Below are 24,612 nucleotides of genomic sequence, written 5' to 3'. Positions count from 1 at the left end.
ATGAAGATTTCCTTGTCCCTGGGGGAAACCAGTATTTAGCATTATAATACATAACAACAGACCAAACTTCAACAACCCTATTGAAAAAAATAAAATAAAATGAAGAGCGACAGAGGAAAAGCCCCAATGTCTACTTCCAGACTCCAAGTGTGCACATGTGCATACCCTGAGATACATTAACACAGCACGTACATACACATACTACATAACACAATATTTTGTGTGAATTTTTTCTTTTAGATGTTGCATGTGGTTACCTTTTCCTGAGAGTAGAAAATCCTGTTTGTTTGTTTGTTTTAATGATAAAAGAGATTTAATTTAATTCCTATCAATCAAATAGGATTTAGAAGTTTGAAATAGAACACATACATATTTTTTTCTTTTTGTAAAAAGGTTGTGTCAGAATTTTAATAACACTAAGGAATTGCTTACATCATAAGTTAAGGCAAATGGCCAGAAAGCTCAACAGGAAGCAAGCAGCCTTCATTAGTAACCAATAAAGTATGAGAATGTAGTTGGCTGGACACAAGAAAACACATAAAGAAAAGATGGTCTGTAGACCCGAAGTTACACCATGGTGGCGAAAGGTCACAGTAACATTCGGTAATGTTATTGCACCCAGTGGATGGGCGAGGGGGTGTTTCTAAAACTGAGAATTAAGGTGTGGAGGGAAATGGCCTCTCAACACCTTTCCCATGAGTCATTTCCACACCCATGCATTGGTGCTAGCAGGAACAAGTATGACCAGGAGGATACAACTCCACAACGATCTTTCTGACCTTCACAGGATGAAAGTTGTGTTCCAAGGAATGGAACTTCTGACAGGCTGGAGGAAAGGTGCAAAAGGAAGAGTGGATGGAAGTCAAGTGATGGTCCATCTTCAAAAGGTTTAAAGCTGGGCATTGCAAAATGGGAGGTAGTGACAGTCTTCCCGAACAGAACACAGGTGCTGGATGCGCCCTGACTCAGCATGAGGTCCCCTCCCTTCTTCTCAATGGCAACTCCAGTTTCCTGTACCTGGCAGGCAGTGCCTGTTGCCAAGCCCTGTAATCTGAGGTTGTAGAAATGAATAAAGGTTAATCATGACCCTTGGAGTCTTTAGGTGTCCAGTCCACCAACTGTGGGCAGTAGGCAGGATGGGACCAGATAGGCTGAGACTTAATGGACATCAAAGTCTTTAGATCAGGGACATAGCAAGCTTGTAGTGGGTCATTGGCACTGAGGGGAAGCCATAGCTGTCCCTGGGATGGTTCACCAAGAAGGTGACATTTGCTAGCCATCAGAAAAAAACAGCAGCTGTGGTAACAGTTGGTGCTACTAAGTTATGGAAGATGAGGACTGGTGTTTCAGAGAGACCAGGGAAGAGCTCTTCTGTCTCTTTCTCTGACTTTCTCTGTCTCTGTCTGTCTGTCTGTCTGCCTCTCTCTCTCTCTCTCTCTCTCTCTCTCTCTCATACACACACACACACACACACACACACACACACACATACACACACACACACACACACACACACACACACACACGCTAGAAGCTTGAAAAAATGAAGCATATTTAGAGGGTGAGTGCCACTTTTTAACATCAGAATGTTTTAACTTTGTGTGGGTAGTGTTTGCTAAAATTTATCTATGACCTTCAGGTGTGGCCTGGGTTCCAAGAGCAGCCAGTTTCTGTGCTTGACTCCTACAAAAACAAAACCAACCAACCAACCAAACAACCAACCAACCAACCAACCAACCAACCAACCAACCAACCAACCAACCAATCAACCAACCAACCAACCAAAAAACACTGTGAAAGTTACCTGATTTAATATTTCAGTTTAGCCTAATCTTGGAGAGCTAAAGAAGAGCAAATCACGGATGGGAACTTCTGAGTGCCATAGGTAAGCTGCTTATAGTGTCATGGTGTTTAAGTCTCACAATGACTCTACCAGCTAGGTACTATTACTATTCCTCTTTAGAAATGCAAATGTGCAACCCAGAGAGGTTGGGTATCTCGTCCAGAGTTAGTGAGCTGTGGACCTTGGTTCTAATCCAAATAATCTGATTCTCAGTCTTAACTCTCAGTCTTAACAGTGGGCTATCCTTCCTGAAGACAGTGAAGACATAGTCATGACAGGGTTAAGGATGAAGGACATGCTCTGAGCATCGCCTCACTCCCTGATGCTTTGAACATAGTAGTGGGGACATCACATACCATCTAAGTGGGTGGTATTCCCAGGACGGACCAGGTCCAATGGCTGCTTCAGAAGAGTGTCCAAACACCTAGTGCTTTAGACCCATTTTTCGGGCCATGCTAGCCAGAATGCCTCCAGTGGGGTTGGTGGTGCGCATCGGGAGCACACTGGTGCATAGCTTCTCCTTTCCCACCTGCTTCTGGACCCCTCGATTTGCAGGACCACTTGATGGGCAGGCCTAACCAACATCCCGCTCCTCTGTCTCAGCACCTGCTTCCCTGGGAACCATGATCAATTTCACCAATAGGGTGTGTGTTCCCACTCTATCTCCTTTGCAGCTTTCTTATCAGTCTTTTCTGATTTCTTTTCATGTTTGAGATGAGCATCTAAAACAAAGTTTATATAAATTCTCAAAGGTGGTCTATGAAAAAATGTCCCCAAACTCCTTGTTAACAGATTTCAGTTTTTAAGTGCAGTTTTAGTTTCACCTGAAAACTGAGCAGAAGAGAGAGTTTTGTCTCCCTAATCTTCCTGACTCTCAGCATCCATTTTCCTTGGGTTGGTAAGGAATACAGATGGTGGAAGAGCTCTTCACAATCAAAACCTCTTTTAAAATAGTTTACATGAATTCGTGAGCACTATTTATAGCTACGGAAAAGTTGGCCGCCTTAATTCTAATATGCTCTTGTAGAAGCTATTTAAACATTCCTGGTTTAGTGTCACATTGGCATAATCACTTCCAGGGGGATTAATATAATATGTCTGAACCCCAACCAAAATGCTTAGTGCTTAATAAAGATCCAGAAGGGACACTTTGTATATATTTGGCATACGTCCGGATTCAGGTTGCCTAAAACCACATCATCACAATCCATAGGCTAGAACAACAAATGGATTCCTGTGTTTCTAGAGCTCTGACATTTGAAGTCTGTTACACTAGTGTAGTCAGCTTCCAGGGAGGTTTCTCCTTAGACCCTTCCAGCTTCTGGTGGCTGCTTACCTCCTTGACTTCTGGTTGGTTTTATCAGCCATTGTTTCCCTATCCATGAAACTTCCACACCTTTATGTTTTAAATTTCTCTCTGTCTTCCTCTTGTAAGTATGATTGCAGTTAGGGCTCACTCAGGCAACTCAGATAAATCTCTCAGTCAAGACTCTTACCTTAACCACATCTCCATACCCAGTAGGTTCCAGGACTAGAATCATATACATAGATGTATGTGTGTGTGTGTGTGTGTGTGTATCTATACATTAGGGTGGCCTGCCTCTCTTCTCTTTTAAAAATATTTTTATTATTTTTATTTTAATTAAAATATTTAATATTTTACCTAATTAAATTCAATATTTTAATTATATTATTATTATTATTATTATTATTATTATTATTTAAATGTGTATGAGTATTTTGCCTGCATGTATGTCTGTGTACCTACCATTGAGGTCAGAAGAGGGCATTGGATCCCCTGGAACTGGAATTAGAGACAGTTATGAGCTGCTCTGTAGGTTGCTGGGAATCGAAGCTGGATTCTCTGGAAGAGGAGTGAAAGCCATGCTCCAGCCTCCCATCCCTCTAAAGTTCTACACATCTCCCATTGAGGCCACCAAAAGTGTCCTTTCTCCTCCTTTACAGTTAGTTTGTCATAGAAAACCATCTACTTTATTTTTTTCTGATTTTTCGAGATAGGGTTTCTCTGTGTAGCCCTGGCTGTCCTGGAACTCACTCTGTAGACCAGGCTGGCCTCAAACTCAGAAATCAGTCTGTCTCTGCCTCCCACCACAGGGCTTTTTTTTTTTTTTTTAACTGTCTGCTCTATTATTTTAAGTTGTCCCATTTTCTCTCCTAAAAAAGAGACTGGGACTGGAGATGGCAGATGGGTAAGGATTCTGTGAGTTCTCAGAAGTATGTAGAGCTGCTCCTTCGGTGCATCTTTCCAAGGTTTTAGTTAACTGTGGGTTGGATCTAGAAGCATTTCCAAAATTTACATTTGCAGACTCCTCTGACTCAGTCCACAGAACTTTGTTGAGGCAAATCCAAGTTTTTCAGGATCTCAGGGGATTCTTATTGACCCCAGCCTGGAAACATTGATTCAGTTCTACGAGGTCCTGAACCAAACCTTGGAAATAGTGTATTTCCCCTTCCTGTCTGCTGGTGTGTCATGGTTACATTGTTAAATTTTTACTGGAAGGGGGAGAAAACAAACAAACAAGTAACAACCACGGTAAGCCTGAAAAGTGAACAGTCCTGGCTGTACAGTGTTCACTGAAACAGTTCCCCAGCAGAGGCACTTCCAACTCCGAATTAAATGGAGGATGGTGATTGTCAGGATTTGGCAATCTGGCAGCTGTCATTAGCTCCAGACCCCGTGGGTCTGACAGACCAAGTCAGGTCATGCCCTTTGCTGCAGGAAAGGCTTTTCCTCTGCCAGAGCAACTTCCTCCAGGGGACCGGGTGGTGGCGGGGCTACTCAAGCCACCCAGCCAGTATATTCTGGAGTAGGGTGGGCTGAGGATTGGCTTTCAGTGTTGCATCTCCGCCCCCTGCAAGTTTCAGCCACTCTAGAGTAGCTTGGGCAGAAGGCGTGTCCAGACCTAGGTATATTTATTCTGGCCTTAGTGTGAGATGCTGGGGTTGCTCCAAGCTCCCAACAAGAACGGGAGAACAGGAGACCCGTCTGAAGTCAAGACACACTGCCTCTGCGGAGAGGGCTACGAATCCAGCTCCCTTGCTGGCCAGGTGGGGGCAGTCGAGGCGACAAGACCGGAGGCTCAGAAAGTTTTGAGTGCGGGGGGGGGGGGGGGGTTGCTTGCGGGATATTATTGAGGGTATACTGTTATGCTGTATTCCGGAGCCATGAAAGATGTTGAATTCAGCCATTGGATGACGAGGGAAGGGAACAGAGCTCAACCGTGTGTGTGTGTGTGTGTGTGTGTGTGTGTGTGTGTGTGTGTGTGTGTTGGGGGTGATAATAGGGGTGCAGTAGCCTGGCCAGACTTGAGAAGATGCAGGCTCAGTTTCGAGTTGGAGGAGCGCAGGTTCAGGTCGACTTTGTTAAGAGGTGACAAAAAAGCAGTATCAGATTCAGCTGGGCTGATGAGGAACACAGACTCGGGTTCAGTACCGCTGGTTTTCGTGAACTTCCAGGTAGTCCTCTCTAACCGAAGGTCAAGGCGTCACTGGGGAACCCTGACCGCTGACAGTGTTGGCGGGCGTCCTTCCTGCTGGAGGCAGCTGGAGGCGCTGAGCCTTAGTCCCGAGCTTGTGGGGGGCGGAGCCTCCGCAGGTCTCTTCCCTCTGACAAGCCCCGCCCACCTCTCCTTTGACCCGCCTCCCTAGCTCGCGGCCGCCTGCCCAATCCGCAGCACTCTCGGCCCAGCCGGCGCTTGTGTGGCCCGAGGTTGACTCGGGGACCCTAGCGAGCCGCGGCGCCCGCCGGACCGGGGACCTGCGCGGCTCGGGAACGCGCCCTGCCGCTATTGTCTCGGGGCCGCACAAGCTCGCGCCGCCCGGACGGCGATTCCCCTCCTCTTCCTCCAGGAGGGAAGGATCCAAGAGCGCCAAGCCGGGCTGGCTGGAGGAGGTGGCCGCGAAGGCGGAGGGAGGAGCGTTACTCTCCGGCCCCGACTGCTTTTCCTTCGGCGTAGATTGCCGCTGAATTCAGAGCGGCAGCAGGTCGCGGGTTCCTGGCCATGGAGAGGAGATCTGAACGCGGGGACTCCAGGAGCTCTGCTCCCGCTCCCGCTCCTCTGGCCATCGCTTAGACACCTGAGTAGAGCGACGCCTGGAGGGGGAGGGGAAGGTAAGGCTGCCCCGGTCCCGGGTGCCCAGCCCCGCCTCCTTGGCGGTCCCAGGGACGCGGAGGGCGCCGACCCGACTTGCGCACCTTGGTGTCCTGGAGGCCTGGCGGTCCCTGTGCTGGCGGTTTTTTTTTTTTTCTTCCGAGAAGCACAACATCCTGTGGGTCCCAGCGTCCGTCTTCGCCGGCGCCTTTCCGCCGGGGTTCTCCCAAAGCGCCCCGAGACCAAACCTTCTTCCATGAAAAGGGGTCCTTAGGACTAGGGTTTTCCCCATTTTCACCCACATTGTGTTCCAGGGGAGGGTAACAATGGATCTTTTAAAGTCGGTGTGAACAGTCCTAAAGTTTCTGGAAAGGCTGCGTGGGGGACGCGGACCGCAGTGGAAGATTGATGGAATGTGCATTGTGGAACCTTGGCGTCTACAAGAGCACGCTTGTGTAAAGTTTGGGGGTTGGGGGGGGGGGAGTATGGATCTTTGTCACTTACTGTTCAACTGAGATAGTGTGACCCGGCTCCTTGTGGTTAGGCGCAGCTTCAGAATCTGGGCATCTTTAAAGCTGGGGGGGGGGGCAGTTTTATCACAGGACCTCATTCACAACAATTCCTGGCAGAGTTGGGAGGCCCTGGCAAAGAATGGGTTTCTTACTGCGAGTGCCCTGAGGTGCTTCATGTAATGCTACTTACAGCCCTCTAACAATAAAACCGAAGTCTCTGCTGGGGATTGGTGTTTGTCACCAGACGCCCCCTGTGGAGCAGGATCTCTTTCCCTAAGCCCTCCGCTGAAGGTTAGGACAACAGACTTTGACAGGGCTCCCTTTTTTCAGCAGTTGGGGTTAAAGGTAGAGTGCTTCCTCTTTTAGGAACTTCCATCTGCTCCTGAACCACACAGTCTTGGCACTGACTCCCTTGTGCTGATGACCAGTGTGATGCTACTGTCGAAGGCGTGCAGACGCCTTCGGGGCTCTTACCATTAAAAAAAAATTTTAGAGGAAGGGGAGGTGGGAGAAGTGTTTCATCAAAGCTAAGGGAAGCCTGAATGCCCACTGCAACCAGGCATATCTGTTGGAAATGGCCAATAAACCCAAATACATACAAATTATATATACCCCTAACTAAGAAAACTTGACCGGTTAGCACAGGTCTGGGTATCCTACTCTGTGTGCCTCTCATTGTCTTTCAAGGGGTTCCTTTGAGTTCTCATTTCTGGGCAAAGGAAAATGTGCACCAGGCATGCTGTTCATTTAGTTAACACAGGACAGCTTGTGATAGTGTCTTCTGCCTTAGAAATAACATTCCTTATTTATGTGTAGGGTGGTGGGTTGGAGCTCGAAATTTGTCTTCTGATTTTAAGTTCACTCTATTCCATACTGTTTATCTGATTTTCGTCCTCACAGAATGGAAAGTTAAGGTTAGAAGTGAACTCTGAGCCGTCACCTGTTCTCTGTCAGCCTGTGGATGAGAGTAAGCTGAGGTGTGGTGAGTGTGCATATCTGTGTGTGTGTGTGTGTGTTAATGTGTGCGCAGGACATTAGCATCTAAATTCTTCTCCAGGCTCCTAGGAAGTTCTGTGTTGTTGGGATAGCAGGTCTATAGCTAGTTGTTTGAGGAAGGTCTCCTCTCTTCATCTAGCCTATAACCTGTGGGTTTCCAGAAGTGTTAGAATCACAGGAAAGTCAAATGTGGCAACACCTCTGTTATGCTGTAGGGGACGCAGTTAACCTTGTTGTTACAAATATCAAGAAAATGGGCATAGAGCAAACTTGTGGACCATTATGAAATTGAAAGGATACCACTTAGTAGCAATGTGTGCCTCCGAGAAAGCTTCTGAAATTGGGATAAATGAGCCACATCTCAGAAAGAGAAAACCATAATCACTATTGAATGGATCGCTTGAGTCCCACATTTGTAAATGTCTATGCGCTACAAAGTGCTCTGGAGTATTTAATAGTAATGCGCCCATCTATCCATCTGCCATGGATCCATTAACTGAATACTTAATAAAACCACTCATCACATGCCAGACATTCTGGAAGGACTCTCTGCATACTCTGGCACTTTCTGTTAGCAGGAGAGGGAAGGGCAGGAGTGGCTGCCCTTGGGGAAGCTGGAGGGAGGGCGGGAGCACCCTGTGTGTTTCCATTGACAAAGATGAGTAAGACTGCAGCTGAGGAAATGAGTGTTGCCGGGGACCCAAGCAAACTAACACTACTCAGATCTTATCAGCGTGTGAATGGAGAGAGAGCCACTGTGCCCTGGCTTCTTCAGGAGGGCAGAGAAACCGCTACAAACTGGAGGGTGGGCTGCAGAATTCGTTTTTGACATTATTTGTTAAATCAGGCAAAACAGAGACTGAAAATTGGTGTAAGAAGTATCATTTTTCTTTTCTTTTCTTTTCTTTTCTTTTCTTCTCTTCTCTTCTCTTCTCTTCTCCTTTCATTTCCTTTCCTTTCTTTTCTTTTCTTTTTTCTCTTCTCTTCTTTCTTTCTTTCTTTCTTTCTTTCTTTCTTTCTTTCTTTCTTTCTTTCTTTCTTTCTTTCTTTCTTTCTTTCTTTCTTTTTTTTTTGTGTAGCCAAGGCTGGTCCCACACTGCTAAGCCATCATGACCCCCTGTCACTGGCCTGCCTTTCCACCCAGCAAAACTGAAGGCGGGAAGTCAGACAAGGGTTGAAAGAAGGCGCTGTTGGCTGTGTTGAAAACAGTTTGCTGCTGGGCTAATTGCTGAAGTTTTTCATCTTCAGATAAGGTTTAAAATGCTAGATGAATATGCTGGAGTCAACTAAGTTTCCAACTGATATGCAGAGCACTAAATTAACACTGAATTACTGAATTAGCCAACCCGAAGGTATTTTATACTGTCATACTGTAGTTTGAAACAAGCTGTAACTAGATATAAATTATAGCTTAATCAAACCGGCTTCCGCCACAGATTTCCATTTATTGGCTCTTGTCAGAATGGAAGCAGGTGTGTGGGACTGCAGGCTGCCTGCTGTTCTGTGATACACCTCCCTTGTCAAGGCCTGTGCCCCTCCCCCCACAGGGAATCTTTTCACTGGCTTTGGCTTGTGAACATTGACTAGAGGATGTGCTGTCTGGTGCGGGGCATTCCTCAAGATGGCCTTGTCTGAGCTTGTCTCTTAAGCCAGCTTCCCTTTTCCTCCGCTGCCCCAACAAGGTCAACATAGGAAGGGAGTGGGCATCAGCATGTCTGAGACTATGAAAAAAATCACTCTTACTGTCTCCATTTGTAAAGAGGTATACGTTTCAGTGAAAATGTTGAATGCTCTCCTACCAGCAGCTGTTGTGGGGTGAAACCTGAAACTGTAAGCAGCTCTCGATTTAATTCTTCCACTAGAAATGCACATGAGGTCAGCTGATGTTTTATAAATCGCCATTGATGGGAATCTAGACTCAGATATATCAAGCTATAAAGTTAACTGTGGCTTTTGTGGGTGGCGTGACTGTGAGCCTGGGTGTTGGATGCTGCTGTACATTGCTGGGTCCTGGCCTGTAGTTCCAAAGGATCCTAACAATACTGATAAAGTAGGAAGTGGAGACCCTGAGAGACTCACTAATTAGGTAAGGTCATGTAGTAAATTAATGGCTGAGCGGGGACAAGAACCCCTTTGTCCTTCTTTCCAGACGGTGATTTCCCACTCCTTCCCTATTTATTCGTTTATTCCACGTTGCTTTTGTTGGCAGTTATTTCACTGTTTAGTTTTTACTTGAGCTGAGAAACCCATTGTACTTAAGTTTAAAAGACAGACCCATGTCTTTTCATCTCCCCTATTTACTGTCCATGATATGGAACACGAAGTAGGTAGGGTGACATTTGTGGGAAATTTCTGTCACATAAGGAACTCTGAACATGTTAGCTTGACTTGCATTTTCTGTAAACAGGATGCTAACTTGCAATATTTTAGAAGTGCAATTTTTTCCCCCTAATAAGCAAGTTCCTGGAAACATGCAGACATTTTTTTTTCTTTCTTTGTGAATCATAGGGATAAAACCATGTCAGGATTTTTTTGTGTGTTCATTTGTTTTCTCTTTGCTTCCTTTGAGAAACCTTTAATGCTGGTCATCAGGAACTCTGTTCAGCAAGTATTTTATTGCACGTCTAGACTAGGTGAGGCACGTGGTGTCAGTTAGATAAATGAGGCATAGAGTCTTTAGTAAAATATCTCTAGAAAAAGTAAAACAGACCCAGAAAATGTACAGTCTCCTAACAAATTAGATCTTTGTTCTATGAGACAAATCTGTTTTGAAATTATTAGTAGGTTACCTCTATAATCTTGATTTGTAACAAGACATTCTTTTCACAAGGTGGAAAAATGAACTTTTGGTTTTTTCGAGACAGGGTTTCTCTGTATAACCCTGGCTGTCCTGGAACTCACTCTGTAGACCAGGCTGGCCTCGAACTTAGAAATCCGCCTGCCTCTGCCTCCCAGAGTGCTGGGATTACAGGCGTGCGCCACCACCGCCCCTTGAAAAATGAACTTTTTGTATGAGGCATACCAGCACTGCTTCCTAGTGGAGACAGTAGGTGAAAGTTAAGTTGCATTTAATAAGACTTTTTGTTGTTGTTTGCTGTTTCCTTGTTTGACATGGTGTCCCATGGTGCTCAGGCTGGCCTTGAACTGATAAAAACAGCCAAGGATGATCTTGAACTCTGAATTTGCTTCCTTCCTTCTGGGTATGGGAATTTTATGATAGACAGAGTAGTACCTGAGTTGAAGGACAGGTCCTCTCATGAGCAAGCATTGTTAGCACTATGATAGTGCCTGGACTTCACAGCCAAACCAGGGAGAACTGAAAACCTGAGACGCATGACCAGCAAGCGTCCCAGGCTCGATCACATTGGCAACGAAACTGAAAAAGACCAGAAGGTTCCAGGCCAAGATAAGACAATGTGCTCACTGGGCAGCCAGGAAGAGTTAGTTAGCAGCAGGCTGACCCTGGTGAAAAAGGCCCACTTTGCTTGCTCTGGGAGAAGATGAAGTATGAGTTGTAGCTTGGCTTAGAGTTCTCCTGCAGGTGACAGCATGCCCTCAAGATCCAAAGACTCTGAAAGACTTGCTGGATTTCCCCAGCCACCTTGGTTGTTGTTGGGCAGTGCATTGTCATCCACACTCACAAGGCAGGGGAATTGGTCCCATGCTCTACCTTTGAGTGAGCCAGTTTGATGGGGTTTTTAGGAAATGCAAAGAGTATTGTGTTCGTGGAGACTGAATAAGATCGCATAAATCAAACCCACCAAGCCAGTTTCTTTGTTGTACCATGTACTGCAGTTCCTTGTTGACGTACAGTATCTCCCTGTTGCCCTTAGCACTGGATTTAGAGCTTCTAGATTGGAGGATCATCTATTCATGGTGTGCCTTGTATACATATATGTGTATGGTATGTGTGTGTTTGTGTGTATATGTGTGTTTTAACTACCATGTCAATGTTGACTACTATGTCTCTATTCTGAGGCAGAACCCTTGTCTTAAGAGATGGTGTTCCACACCTTTAATCCCAGGAAAGAGGCAGGTGGATTTCTGAATTAGAGGTCACCTGGTCTCCATAGTTAAATTCCAAGATAGCCAAACTACATAGAAAGATCCTGTCTCAAAGAATGAACACAAACAAACTGGACTTTGTTCTTGTGTTCTCAGATTAGAAGCTTCCTGTTTAAGGGAAGGGAGGGCAGTAGTATAATCGGGTCCTGGTCCTGTGATTGAATACCCTAGACCATTTCTGCTTGTTGCTAATCTAGAATTCTTGGTTTGAAAAACAAGCCAGAACGCAGTCTTTATTTTGTGAGTCACAGCATTTCAAGATTAGTGTATCCCTAGATTATGACCTTGTGGTGAATCTGCTCCTGTTAATCAAACACTCCTGTTTCAGCCTTTCCCCTACCTTTGACTTCTCCCAACGTTACTTCCTGCTGCTTTCTTAAGCAACATTTTAAAGGGTTGTCCTGGCAGTGTGCAGAGGAAGCAGCCAACCAGTGCAGGCTGCTGGCAGCCCTGCCCTTTGCTGGGTTAATCAAATCACCCTCCTTGAGGTCAGAGCCCGGCTTTGGGTCTTTCTATGCAAGATCAGCTGCAAGGGTATGCCATGCAGGGGCCTCCATTGTGCGCCTCTGCATAGCCATCTGTCACTGTCAGCAGGTTGGAAGCTTCTCTTGTATCTTTCTAGCCAATGGGGAACGAGGGTTTGGTGGCCTAAGGAGTCTTGGAAGGGGATGGGGAGATTTCTAAGAGAGACCGAATGAGGGGAGAGGGAAGGGATTTGATGAAGAGTTCTGGGGTAAAAAGAAACAGCTCAGGGCGGAGATGCAAATGACTCTTCCCTCTCTTTGTCTGATTCTTCAGATTGAGGAGCCTTTGAGATCTATCTGCAGTAGGAACGCACTGAGTACAGTTGTGGATCTGCTTGGCCTTTATTTGGGATTTGTGAATGGGAGCAGCTCTCACTCTGCAGAAAGGCAGTAGCGGGCTGGTGGGCTTTGTACGGTAGGAACACGAAACGGAACCGAAATGGAACAATCTGTAAAAGCTGACTGGTTAGCACCTGCCTGAGGCTGGTGACTATTTTCTGTGTGAGGCAGCAGCAGAAGGCTCTTCCTTGCTCTAAGGGCTCAGGTAGACTGCCATCCCCTGTATTTAGGGGACATTTTTTGTTTTGAGATCTTTTTCTTTGTTTTACTTACAGTTTATGTGGCATTGAGCACAAGTGACTGAATCCGGTTTGGTCTGGTCTGGTTGCTTGGTCCTATCGCAGGAGCTCATTCTAGAGGAAAGCCCTTCATTTTTGACAGTTCCACGGTCCCCACCTCCCCACCCCCAATCCTATCCCCCAGGCCTGTGTGCTCTGTTCCTTTTGCTTTTATTTCTGCTCAGGCCAAGTGGTGTTCTGTTAGCTTTAGTTTTTTGCTGCCTCAGCCCCTCAGGCTATAGATAGGAGGCCATGTTGTTCCTAACTCTGATGTGATGGGTGCCTTTGGTTTCTTTCAGCTGTTGAGGATTTAGAGTCGACACCCACTGCTTCCTGTGGACTTGGTTAGCCGAGTTGAAAGGACAGCACTCTTCAGAATATTTATTGCCAGACACATGCCTCATACAGTGTGAAGGGCAGGAACATAAGGATTAATTCAAATGCTTAAAACCCACTTACCTAACAATAATAGAATTATGCACTTGACTGGCTTTTGGTCTCAGACATTTGTAAATATCCCTATTTTGGTTTTTGAGAGATAGGGTTTCTCTGTGTAGCCTTGGCTGTCCTGAAACTTACTCTGTAGACCAGGCTGGCCTAGAACTCTGAGGTTCACCTGCCTCTGCCTTCCCAGTGCTGGGAGTTAAAGGCATGACACCACTGCCTGGCTGATAATTCATTTCTTAATCCCTATTCTTTCCTATGTGTGGGGAGGTTTGCACTTAGGGCTTATCTGTGCTTGCAGATAAGGGACCATTGGCTTGGGTACAAGGTTCTTCATGAAAGCGAAACGGACTCAATGTAAGTAAAGTAGTTGCAGTGAAAGTACAGACACAGGATTCATGCTGAATTCTGCACAGTGGTCATTTTCGGAAAATACATTTTATACTATATGCTTTGGGAATACAGTATGTAGGATTTTATTTTTCCCTAAAACACACATGTACCCGCACAGGCGCACACACTCACATGCACACAAAACTTCCCAACCTCTCTTTGTCCCACAGAAATCTATGTGTTTAAGTACGCAATTTATTTGACCCTGATCAAATTTAAATATGCACTTGAAAGCTTGAAATATAAAAGAGCCTAGAAAGTCCCCGGTGTTAAGTTCTTCTTGAGCAGTTTTGTGTGTTCACGGCCCTGCCCATTCTTTAGCAGCAGACACAATCTCTATGTAAAGAAGGACTATTGAGACACCTAACATTATCTCTTTAAGCCAAACTAAGCTACCAACCTGAAAGTCACTTTGCTGTTATTCTCTGTTGGGTATTTCTTTAAATAGGATCTTAATCGAAAATTCAAAGCAGCTAGAAGCTAATAGTTAGATTGGGTCAGAAGTTCAGATATATTATATTTCGCATCCTGTGTTTTCATAGTTTGTGTATAACCCCCTTTGTCTGGCATATTTTACTTTTAAGTGCATGTTTTTACTTTTTAGATACAATAACGATCACATTGTAAAGATTTTTTTAAGGTCATAACAGAAGAGAAGGTTAGCTTAGCCAAATTTTAACCAGGTGGACAGAAATTCTTAGAAGCAAAGATTGTTGTCTATTCCATTGGTTGTTCTTTCATAAAGTTACCACCTTGCTGAGGAGTCTTTGATTAGATTATGCTGATATCTTGGCTGTTTCTACTGGCCTGAATTTGTCATTTAAAAATAGATCTTCATATGAAAGTGTATAAACAAAGCACTCTTACCGAGTGTTCTGTACAATTGGGAGCTGTGTGTGTCTGATGAGGCACTGTGGGGGTCTCTGCAGCGGGTAGTGGGGCTGGCTCATTTGGAAAATTGATGCTTCAGAAGGAGACCAAGTGTCCTCCATCACTCTGTAAGTAATGAACACCTGTGCTGTGCATCTGGCGTCTCCATACACAGGGGACTTTCCCTTTCATCTGGCTCACCATTTTCTGCCAGCAGTATAGAGGAGAAGGCTTTCCCCTTACACTGTGTGGGTGAAACCATTGTAGCACACTGTGAAAGGGTAAGGTCGGCCAGCCAGTTTGCCACCCTCTCTGTAGTAGTCCTGCTTGCAGGCTAGAACTGTATTTTGTAATGGGATGAGCGTTCAGTTCCCAGCACGCCACATCTGTCTGTAACTCTAGTTCCAGGGGATCTGATGGCCTCACATAGATATACATACAGGCAAAACACCAATGAACATCAAATAAACATCAATTTGAAACTATTGAAGGCATAAATGGAAAATTCCTGTGGGGGTGGGTGGGTGGGGAGAAAAGATGAGGAGAAGAGAGGAGGGATGGAAAGAGAAAACCAGAAATCTATCTATAGTTTAACAGATTCTTAGGGACTGCAATTAACACAAAATTAGATAGAATTTTCACCCCCTCTGTTTTCCTTCCACTATGTGTGTGTGCATGTGTATATATACAGAGTAAATATATGCCCTATTATACTTGGAACACACACACACACACACACACACACACACACACACACTCACACACACACACCACTTCTAGCATTTATGATGAATTCTTTGCAGGAATTTGGAGTCTAACTATAGCAACTACTTATTGAGCACCTACTATCTATAGGGTCCTGTGTAAACACCAAGGGGAGACAGGATGGATAATTATATAAATTAATCGAAGCATAAGGGTCAAAGCAAGACTTTAAACAGTATAGGAAGAGCAAACACAATGGGAACATAGAGACTCTTGAGCTGGCCTCTTAAACAAGACAATTTTCAATTGTTTAAAACCCCCAAACAGTCCTTTTCTGAGCCCCACCCCTTCTTAAAGGTTAAAACTCACAACCCTCTTTAACATTATCATCATTAGAAATAATTGCTTTCTGTGATAACTGGCTGTACTTAGACCACACAAATTAATTTGTGACTCTTTATCAGGGTATGTGCGCCTCCAGCCTTGCTATTATTTGGGGCATGCACATGCCTGTTTCCCAAGAAAAATATTTCATTTAAATTACAGTGAGGTTTTAGGGTTGGTTTGGGGGGTGGGTGAGGAGGGACTGAAAATTGAAAAAAAAATTACATACTGCATACTTCTTTGAATGTTTATTTTTCCTAACGTTTATCAGCATTTGTAAGTCAGAATTTTACAGTCTTAAAATTGCTTTAGTTATCTGCCTTAAGTATTTACTTATATTGCTCAGGTAAATATTTCTAATTACTTGCTTGTTTGGTTTATAACCAAGTCTGTTGGAGCTAATATTTTTATGTCACCAGGTATATACTCATAAGATAATTGTTTCAGGGGGTTGGAGAGATGGCTCAGTGTTTTAAGAGCACTGACTACACTTCCAGGGGACCCAGGTTCAATTCCCAGCACCCATATGGCAGCTCACAACTGTCTGTAACTCCAGGATGTGACATCTTCACACAGACATACATGTAGGCAAAATACCAGTGCACATAAAATAAAAATAAGTAAAGTAAAAAAAAGATAATTGTTTCAAGGATTTCTGAAATATAATCAAAGACCAAAAAATTATGCTTTAAAAACCACGGAATGTTAGGATTCTGTCTAAGCTCCACTTCCACAGTTACCTGGCAATAGCCAGGTGTGCCCTTCCCCACAGTTACCTGGCAACAGCCAGGTGTGCCCCTCCCCACAGTTACCTGGCAACAGCCAGGTGTGCCCCTCCCCACAGTTACCTGGCAACAGTCAGGTGTGCCCCTCCCCACAGTTACCTGGCAACAGCCAGGTGTGCCCCGCCCCACAGTTACCTGGCTCTAGCTAGGTAGGCCTAGCCCACTATAAAAGGGGCTGCTTTCCCTTCCTCGCTCTCTTGCCTCTTGGCTTTCTTGTTCTCTCTTGCCCTCCTGGGCTCTTCCCTTCCCCCTTTCCTTTACCCCTTTCTCCATGTGGTCATGGCTGGCCTCTACTTCTCTACCCTCTCCTTCTCTCTGCCTTTCTTTGCCTCTGCTACTCTCTTAACTCATACCTCCCCCCGCCCCCACTAGAACATATTCCTATACATCTTTATCTTTTTATAATCACAACAGAATGCTTTTCTGAGCTCTGCCTGAATGACTTGGGTATTCCCATTGTGGAGGGCTTGTTTATTTCAGGGACAGTGCCATGCCATATTAGTCTTTAAAAAAAATGTGTGTGTGTGTGTGTGTTTGTGTGTGTGTGTGGTGTGTGTGTATATATAATATATATATGTATATATACATGTATATGTGTGTGGTGTGTATGTATATATATGTAATATATATGTATATATACATGTGTGTGTGTGGTGTGTGTATATATATAATATTTATGTATATATACATGTATATGTGTGTGTGGTGTGTATATATATGTAATATATATGTATATATACATGTGTGTGTGTGTGTGTGTATGTGTGTATGTATGTAAATAATATGGATGAGCCCATTCTTTGTAATCTGATTTGCACTACAAGAGTGACCCTTAAATAGTGACTGGTAATGCCAGCTCACACCATTAAAGTGAAACGTAAGCCCCTGGTAAAACCCAGACGGTGCCTGATGCTCACACTAAAGCCGGAACACCAAGGAAACGCCAGTGCCCTTCACTGCTGCTGCTGGGTTTTCAGGCTTAAGCAGCTATTGTTGAGAGCTTGGGAGGCGGAACAACATTTTGGCGGTATTTCCTGGGTGACTGTTACCTCTTTTTCCAAACAAAGGTCTTCAACTGAATTTGGAAGCTAGATTTCTTGAGGATGCCGCGGGCCTCGCTGTTGTCTGACCCTCACGGTTTCTGCCTCAGCCCTCTAATGACCCCTCTCATGGCGTGAGCGCTGCTGCTTTCTGAATTTGCGACACATCTTTTTTCATGAATAATTTATATCTCTAAGTGGCAATCGATATATTTTTTAAAGTAATGTATTCATAGTGCCATCTCTAAAGTAAATCCATCAGTGTTAAATGTTGAATGAAACCTGAAGGAGGTATGTGTCTGTTTTACAATTTTCATGCATTGAAAGTAAGTTATTTTTTGAGTGTTTGTGTTGTTTATCCTAAAATATCGTGGAAGTACTAGTTTCCTTTCAAAGACAAGAATGGTGGCTTGTAGAGTCTGTCATTTCCAGCCAGAAGTCTAATGAATGCAGAAGGACTCATTTGTGGCAGGTGCGGTCTCATGTTAAGTTGCCATTTTGTGACATTGAGGACTTGTCATTGTTAATTCCAGTGGATTGGTGACTCCCTGGAGGCTCTCTGCTTTTCTTGTGTGTGTGTGTGTGTGTGTGTGTGTGTGTCTACATCTGGTGTGAAAAGGCCCTTCAGTCTGACGAAAACCAGCTGCCCTTCTCACCCTGAGACAATGAGGCAGACAGATTGCAGCTCCAGGGGCTTTCACTGCAGATCCTGAAGGGTGTGTCCCCCCCAACCCCCCCAGCGAGCCTGGCCCCAGGCCCCAGAACATCCCTTCTATCCCTTTCTTTGCTAACGGACAGCTTTTCTACCCATTGTTTGGGCCTGCTGCTTGGTACAGGGAGCAGTTTTCCTCACCAGCACCTTAGATAGTGGTGTGGTTTTCTTTGTCTGAAGTGTAAGCTTCATTTAAATAATGACCTCAAGCTTCACCTACACAATGGCTTTTATTCACACATCAAGCCTCATGTTATTTATAGTCATTTTATAGTCATTTTAACAGACACACCAACTCAAGACAATGGTCTTTGCCTCATGTAAACTCATGATCGATTTCTGCTTCGATTTTCTCTTCGGTCCCCATTCATTTCCATGTCATTTGGGTTCTGGAAGTACTTATTTGTGGGCCAGTTTATGTTTAATGGGTTTGCTGATTGTTTAGAGCCATATGGAGGCTCACTGTACCACTGGATTCTTGTTCTTTATTTGGTAGTAGATGTGGAATTTACTGTGAGGGTATAGATAAAGTCAGGTGACCTGGGGTGCTCTGGTTGTTAAGGAGGGGATATAATGGATGTCATTTTTTTCCTGAAGCTGTTGAGCGCATCCTAGGTATCAACAGTCACTGTAGTAAGGCATCATGGCAGAGCTAGCTGGCTTGCCCCTCCCTCCCTCCTTCCTTCCCTCCCTCTCTTTTTTATTCTTTCCCTATCCTCTCCCTACTAAATCAACAGTTTCATCCAAAGCTTGTTCCTCTTAGTGCCGACTATGATGAACATAAAGAGGAGGAGCGCCTTTGTGTGCATAAGTTTCTCTTAGCTCAAAAAGAATCACATCCAGTGAACTCATTCATGGAAAATTCCAGAAATTAGCATACTGTCTGAGGCCAGTTTTTCTGATTATCCCCTTGCAAACTGTTAAGAGCCCTCTCTTTAGCGCCATGGTCCTGGGCTGTTAAGTGTAGATCTCTTTCTAGAGTTCAGTTTTTTCATGAACAAAATAGAGATAATAGTGCCTGCTTGTAGATTTGTTGGGTGAAGTGCATTTTAATTTAAAAGACTCACTGGAAGTTTGACTATTTTAGGATTTAAGAGAAGAAAAAAACATAGATTCTTTTTTACCTTTCTGTTTGGCTGGTGTTGGAGATGGACGGGAACACACGGCCTACTGTAGTTCATGTTGGCTTTGAACTTGCTATGTGGCTGTGGTTAGTGCTGGAGTCCTGATCCTCCTGCCTTCACATTTCAAATGCTGGATTCTAGGCACACATTGAGAGGGCTTAAGCAAAACCCAGTGTTTCTCATCCGAAGTCACGGCACCAAATGAAGGGACTTAAAAAGAGAGGATTGGGGGTTAAGGGAGTGTGGCATGGCAGTGTGGGGGAAGGGGGTGCCAAGGCAGGCCCTTGTCCAGGCACCTCTTCTCCCTGAGGGACCATACACACACAGGCATGGTATAGAATAGAGTTTATTCAGGGTAGAGGGTGGGAGTTAGTGGTAGAGAAAGGCAGAGAGAGAGAGAGAGAGAGAGAGAGAGAGAGAGAGAGAGAAGAGAGAAGAGAGAAGTGGAGTGGAGGCCGGCCATGACCACGTGGGGGTGGGGGGAGGAGAGCCCAAGGGGCAGAGAGGTGAGAGTATGTGGGAGAGCAGAGAGAGCAAAGAGAGAGAGGAGGGGCAAGTAGCCCCTTTTATAGTGGGCCAGATCTATGGGGCGGGGCATACCTGGCTATTGCCAGGTAGGTGTAGGGTGGAGCTTAGACAGAATACCAACACACATCACCACACCAGGCTAAACATTCATACTGAGTGCATTCCGCGTCTGTACGTACATGAAGTAATGGGTATAAACAGTTACACTGCTTAACCATGAGATAGCCCCAGCGGGAAACTGGACATCCAGACTTGAATGCCTGTCAGTTGGAACTTCCTAGAGTATCTGTTGAGTTCTCATGGGATACACAGACTTGTAATTTCAGTTTAAAGTTGGTTGTGAGCCTCAAAGTGTGATCGCTTGCTTCGGTGACACTTGAGTGTGTTTATAGACACATAATTTTTTCTATTCTTGAGATCATAATGTAATTAAATCATTTGCCCCTTTAACAAAAAAGTATGTTTTTAAAACAGGTAAATCTGGAGTTCTCTTTGCAGTAGTTGGACCTGAATCACATAAAAAAGAGTCCAGGAATCTCCACTTCTTCTTCTTTTTTTTTTTTAATATTTTTATTTTCTATATTCTTTGTTTACGTTCCGAATGATTTCCCCTTTCCCAGATCCCCCCTCCCCATATTTCCCATAAACCTTCTTCTCTCCATCCATTCTCCAATCACCTCCCTCCTTTTTCTCTGTCCTTATATTCCCCTCCAATGGCTTTATTAATGCTTTTATCCATTCTGAAAACTCGGGAACAGTTGGCCGGAGCAGGCGACTCCAGGTGCTCATTAGATCCCCTTGGGAATGTTAATTTTCCAGCAGCTTTGACTCAGCCTCACCACTCTAACTGAATTGTTCTGGGGCGAGGCCCTGGGTGGCTGTAGGATGCTATTATGCGCTCTGCAGTGGATTGGAGAGGCAGTGTCCTTAGAAGACAACCTAACACTGAAGGTAGCAGGTTGCAGTTCCCAGTTAACTGAATCAGGATGTGACTGACTGACTTGGTATTTTCAGTCAGTGTCAGGCTCAGGTAGAATGGAGTAGTGCGCTAATGGTGTGGAGCTGCTGCTCAGGGCATTGACGAATTCCTGGAAAAAGGATGGTGTTGATGGCAACACAACTTTATGAATATATTTAATGCCACTGGATAAAAAAATAAGATGGCAATTTATGCTTGTTGTAGCACAGTACATGCTTGACAGCTGGGGGGTGTGGCTTATTGGTAGAGTGCTTCCCTCAAATATACAAGGTGCTTGATCCCCAGCAATGAAAATGTTTTTCAGTAAGCCTCCCAAATACGGGGATCATGCCTATAATCCTGGTATTTGGGAGGCTGAGGCAGGAGCATTTTCATGACTTTGGGGTTAGCCTGGCCTATATAGTAAGATCTAGCCTAGCTTGGTCTATAGGACCCGGTCTCAAAACAAAGTTTTAATGCTACTGCAGTGTACACGTTCAAAGCCTCCTTTCCCTTTCCACAGCGACAGGGTATCATGTATGCCGCTGGTTCCCGGGGGCACTCCCCTGCTTTCCTGCAACCTCAAAACGGAAACGGCCACCGCTCACCTGGTTATGTTCCCGGGAAGGTGGTTCCCTTACGTCCTGCTCCGCCTCCAAAGAACCACGCTGCAGCCAAACTGACCTCCAGGAGCCAAGAAACCCCAGCAACCTTTGCTTTCTCCCCGGAGGAGCAGCGGACTCTGAGGGAGAACCGAAAGCAGAAGAGGAGACACAAGAACACCTTCATCTGCTTCGCCATAACCAGCTTCTCGTTCTTTGTGGCGCTTGCAGTCATTTTGGGGATAGCTTCAAAATATGCTCCAGATGGTATGTGCTGCGTGTGTGTGTGTGCACATAGAGAGCATAGTCCAAAAGGAGTGCTTTGAAACAGGCATGATAAACAGTACAAAAAAGTTGTTGCTACTTTTGAGTCCTGGAATGCATCCTTACGCTTGCCCTCAGCTGCGTCGTAAGTTGGTACATTTGTCCGATCTACCCATTCTGTTCAGAGCTGAGCATCAGGTAGGGAACTTTAATTCCCTAAATGATATGTTCTTATCAGGAAACCAGGCCAGAAACGTAGTGATCGATGCTGAGGAGATAATTCAGCTGTGGAGGATCCTAGTTTAGTTCCCACAAACTATGTGGGGTTCTCCACCCAGAACTCTAGGGGCTCTAGCACCCGCTTCCGCTCTCCTTGGACACACCTGCCATGCATTCTCAGGCAGAGCTGAGTCAAAATTTTTGAAAAAGATCTTTAAAAAGAAGAGAAAACCAAAACTCTATGGTTTGTATATGTATATGCATATGCATATGTATATGATGTATACGTGTGTGTGTGTGCGCGTGTGCGTGTGTGTTTGTTGGAGAAACTTGTTCCCTGTCAGCTTCAATATGTTTTCAGCCAACAGTAGCTTTATAGAAGTGCTTATGGTACATTCTAAAACTCAAGAGTTCCTAGAGCCGTGGCGTAGAGGACTGGTCCATTATTACAACATGAGTTGAGTACCTCTTGGTCTTCTGTCTTTTTGTGAACAAAGTCTACAACATATTTCTGAGTAGACACCTCTTTAACTGGATGTAACCGTGTAGCAGTTGAGGCCCCTTTGGCCTTTTATAAAACTTTCAAGTATTATTTTATTTTGGTTTTCAGGGTACTCTAAGGATTTTGTAAATGTTAAGGTCCTGGAGGAAGTAGTTCCTAACATTTCTAAGAGAATACACGGGAGTAGGAGAGATGAGTGTGGCCACAGCATTGCTGATTGAGCCAGTTGGCCACACCGTGGATTTATTTGATTTCCCTTCCATGGAGAGCTGAATTTCTATTCCCAGTTCCAAACATAATAACCAAGTTCTGATTCACATTTTCCAAATAATCTTCAGGAGAGGGAAGCCAGACTAGTGGGAAATCAGAACCAAAGTCTGTGGCTTTCCTTGGAATTTTCTTAGTCCATCTGAACCCCCGGGCTGCAGATTGGGTCAGTGTTCTTCAGTTTCACATGTTGGCCATACAAGTGCAGATGATGGCTGGAAGCATCTCGTGTGCTGAAATGTCTTAATGTCAGCCTCACTGTGGTTTTTGCTGTTAGCAATGTGCTTACTCCAGACTCGGGCTAGCCTGGAAGATGGGGCTGGCTGAGTTGATTTTTACTGTTTTCTGCACATCATACATTTTCTCAATTAAGCATATTTTACTGGAAGGAACTGATTGTGTGTGTGTGTGTGTGTGTGTGTGTGTGTGTGAGAGAGAGAGAGAGAGAGAGAGAGAGAGAGAGAGAGAGAGATGGTTCTCCTGAGGTGTGATCTCTAGGAATTGATTTCAAACAATTAAGAAAATACACATAGCTTTTACAGTGGACTTCATGTCTCCACAGACTGGAATTCCTTCTCAGTAGCTTGTGACACTGTGGGGCACACATTTACTTCTTATCTAACACTATGGAGAATTCCAGCTGTATGTTTATGAAAGAATTGGAAGCTGGCAGAAAAGTCATTTTATTTTTGGTAGTACTAGGCATTGATCCCTGGGCTTTATGCTACGCAAGAATCTGCCAGTGAGGCACGTTGCCAGCCCCAAGGATACTGCCTTTGGTATAATGATAATGATCACTGAATAATGTGAAGAGTTAATACTAATTATGAATATGGTATGAGAAGAACAATCCCATCAAACAGATGCCGAGGGCTTAGTGATGCTGATTTAATTCTAGTTGCTCCCACTTCAGGGTGATAACATAAGCTACTTAGTGCTTAGAAACAAGAAGATGACAACCTTGGGTGTGTATAGGTTCAAAGTGTAAGTTTAGAATGGTCGTCTCCTTAATGTTCTTCTTTCACACAGGAGCCTTCAACCTAACACAGTATATCTTCTCACTGTCCTAAGCATATGCCACTCATTCCTTAATTTAAATACAGGTGCCTAATTTAAACATAGGTGACGTGAGTAACGGTGGACCAGGATGGGGGAGATACATATATTTCTTCTATTCTTTTTAAAATAGCTAATTTTTTTATTGTTTTTTGTGAATGTGTATGCGTGTGTTCGTGTATCAATGCGAGTGCATGTCACCTGTGTGGGTTGATCACAGAGACCAGGAGAGGATATTAGATCTCTTGGAATTGTAGTTACAGGCACTTGTGAGCTAGATGTAGGGGTGGAAACCACATTTCGGTCCTTTGTAAGAGCTCTTGGTGCTCTTAAGCATTGTTCATTGTTCTCTCTCCAGCCTTAAGATTTTTTTGTATTGGTCTTGTCATGCTCCTCTGATTTAAATACTGTCCATCCTTTGGCCTCTGATTCTGTGAAGCTGCCTTAGTAACCTCTTCTTTTTCTCCTTTATCTGAGGATACTTGCACCTAAATTAAGGACCACATGATTTATCATTTAATTATTTCATACATGATGGCTTCCCCCCCACCCCAGGCTAATTTGTAGACTTGAAGAAATACGCCCTGTCCACCTCCCCACCCCCCGCCACCCAGCCCCTATCCCCCATCCTGTCTATATTTCACAAAAATTTACAGTATCTTACAGAATATACAAATGACCTTCGACAAATTTGAGTTATTAGTAGATCAAAAGTGAAGCTGTGATTTTCCTTTCCCCTATAAATATTTCAAATACATATTCAAGCAGCTGTCATTTTATTATCTACTATTTAAGAGGCAAGTTACAATTCTGTTAAAGGAAGATAACACGTAACGGACCTCATTTCTTCATGTGGCACTTCCATGTCACTCAGCTTGCTAAGTAATGTTTGTGGTGGCTTCTCTACTCTTAATTTCATCATTTCTGAAAAATGAGAAGTCATGGCTTTGGCCACTTTGCATTCTTTAGTTGTGTTGGGAAAGTGTGCACGTGGTGAAAGAGGTGCTGTTACCATCTGCTTTCTGATTCATTGCGTTTAGGAAGGGGTATATAGTGAATATATAGTGTACACGTTAGAAATTTCTACAGT

At 44.4% G+C, this 24,612-nt stretch overlaps 2 protein-coding genes across 4 annotated transcripts in view; one reads left to right on the top strand and one right to left on the bottom strand.

Moving 5' to 3' along the window:
• Positions 1-24,612, bottom strand: part of Gda (guanine deaminase) — a 680,631-nt gene that overhangs the window by 411,270 nt on the left and 244,749 nt on the right. The window lies entirely within an intron of this gene.
• The window catches only part of Cemip2 (cell migration inducing hyaluronidase 2), a 74,343-nt gene continuing 54,547 nt past the window's right edge, over positions 4,817-24,612 (top strand). Inside the window, exons 1-2 of one of the 3 annotated variants that reach the window (XM_052188323.1) lie at positions 4,817-4,912; positions 21,136-21,481. In XM_052188323.1, the coding sequence (XP_052044283.1) occupies positions 21,148-21,481 (334 nt within the window). In that variant the 5' untranslated portion in view covers positions 4,817-4,912; positions 21,136-21,147. Of the gene's footprint in view, positions 4,913-5,527; positions 5,976-12,100; positions 12,123-21,135; positions 21,482-24,612 lie in introns of those variants that run through there. The other 2 variants (XM_052188315.1, XM_052188330.1) reach the window with 2 other exon arrangements.

This window comes from Apodemus sylvaticus, chromosome 1, assembly GCF_947179515.1.
Source record: "Apodemus sylvaticus chromosome 1, mApoSyl1.1, whole genome shotgun sequence".
NCBI classification, from domain to species: Eukaryota; Metazoa; Chordata; class Mammalia; order Rodentia; family Muridae; genus Apodemus; species Apodemus sylvaticus.
The sequence above is the reverse complement of the archived record's forward strand: the minus strand, read 5'-3'. Positions and strand labels throughout refer to the sequence as shown.